General features: G+C 37.3%; 1 protein-coding gene across 3 annotated transcripts in view; it reads right to left on the reverse strand.

The window, feature by feature from the left end:
* Positions 1-511: 511 nt before the first annotated feature.
* ISPD (isoprenoid synthase domain containing) overlaps positions 512-1,919 on the reverse strand; it is a 368,880-nt gene continuing 367,472 nt past the window's right edge. For all 3 annotated transcript variants that reach the window (XM_010862159.1, XM_010862158.1, XM_010862157.1), the window contains one exon: positions 512-1,399. In XM_010862159.1, the coding sequence (XP_010860461.1) occupies positions 1,295-1,399 (105 nt within the window). In that variant the 3' untranslated portion in view covers positions 512-1,294. The remainder of the gene's footprint in view (positions 1,400-1,919) is intronic.

Consider the following 1,919-nt stretch of genomic DNA (forward strand, 5'->3'; position numbering starts at 1 on the left):
TGCAAAATCACTGCGGATGGTGACTGTAGCCATGAAATTAAAAGGCGCTTACTCCTTGGAAGGAAAGTTATGACCAACCTAGATAGCACATTCAAAAGCAGAGACATTACTTTGTCAACAAAGGTCTGTCTAGTCAAGGCTATGGTTTTTCCAGTGGTCATGTATGTATGTGAGAGTTAGACTGTGAAGAAAGCTGAGCACCGAAGAATTGATGCTTTTGAACTGTGGTGTTGGAGAAGACTCTTGAGAGTCCCTTGAACTGCAAGGAGATCCAACCAGTCCATCCTAAAGGAGATCAGTCCTGGGTGTTCATTGGAAGGCCTGATGTTGAAGCTGAAACTCCAATACTTTGGCCACCTGATGCGGAGAGCTGACTCATTTGAAAAGACCCTGATGCTGGGAAAGATTGAGGGCAGGAGGAGAAGGGGACGACAGTTGGTTGGATGGCATCACCGACACAGTGGAGACATGAGTTTGGGTGGACTCCGGAAGTTGGTGATGGACAGGGAGGCCTTGCGTGCTGCAGTTCATGTGGTCACAAAGAGTCAGACACGACTGAGCGACTGAACTGAACTGAACAACTACCAGTAGTTTATACACTTTCAGAAGACTAACTTGAGATTGACCAGTGTTAATTTCATGACACTTTCCAGTCTTCCTTTAAAGTTATTCACAAAAATCAGAACCCTTTTCAATTAATGTAAGTCAAAACTATATTTCATAAACCGAGGAAAACATACAATTTTAAAACATTAGAAAAGCAGGAGAGTCTATCTCCTTTAGGAATCTAAGGTAATGTGAGGCTATTGGTGAAGATACTCAGATCATAGTTCCCTGCTATCTCTTTTTTGTCAAGGTATGAAAAATCAGAATGCAATTCAAATAACCCAAAGAGAAAGGATACTGTTAGAATTAACAATAATCATTAATCTTAATTTTAGTCTCATTATACAGTGATTTGCTAATTAACATAGAGATAATAGTTGACATTTTCTAAACTTTTATTCCTTGGACAATTAGCTGACTACTCATTATTTCTATTTTACCCTTTCATGCCTTTGTGAAAAGATTCTTTATGTGAAGGCCATTATTTTCCACTTGTCTGTTCTTTTCCAATTTAGGGAACTTATATTTGACACGCATAAAAATGTTTTTAAGTTCACCTAAGCATCATATCCTATGAATTATAAAAGACAACTTCAACATTCTACCATATACAATTTGCAGGGAAGCACAAAAGAAATACTTGGGGGAATGTTTCTAAGAACACAGCAGGTAATTTCCTCCATGTTCTTTATGCTACCAGTAGTTGACCAATGAGTCCAGAATTTCTTTCTTTGATTAAGGCAGAAATAATGGTGGTGCCTTGCCTTAAACTTTCCCGTAGCTTCTGTTCCTCCTGAAAGAAAAGAAAACAATATTTGTTCTAGAAATAACTTTTCTTTTTAAAAGAATATTTTTTAAAGAAACTTCCCCCGAACTTTATAGAGATATAAACATAAGTATAACATTGTATAAATTTAAGCTATATGATGTGATGATGTGATATACATATATGTATGTGTGTGCATATATATATATAGCAAAATTATTACTCAAGAAAAGTTTGTTATCACATCACCTCATATAGTTAACAACTTTTTGGAAGGTGGTTAATAACATTTATGGGCTTTCCAGGTGGCTCAGTGGTAAAAAAATTCATCTGCTAGTACAGGAGACATGGGTTCCATCTGTAGGTCAGGAAGATACCCTGGAGTAGGGAATGGCAACCCACTCCAGTATTCTTGTCTGGAAAATCATATGGACAGAGGAGCCTGGTGGGCTACAGTCCATGGGGTAGCAAAAAGTTGGACACAACTGAGGAACTGAGCATACACACATAAACATTTAAAGTTTTATAAATAATATATTAGGGTAAT

This window comes from Bison bison, unplaced genomic scaffold (genome assembly GCF_000754665.1).
Source record: "Bison bison bison isolate TAMUID 2011002044 unplaced genomic scaffold, Bison_UMD1.0 scf7180017864479, whole genome shotgun sequence".
NCBI lineage: Eukaryota > Metazoa > Chordata > Mammalia > Artiodactyla > Bovidae > Bison > Bison bison.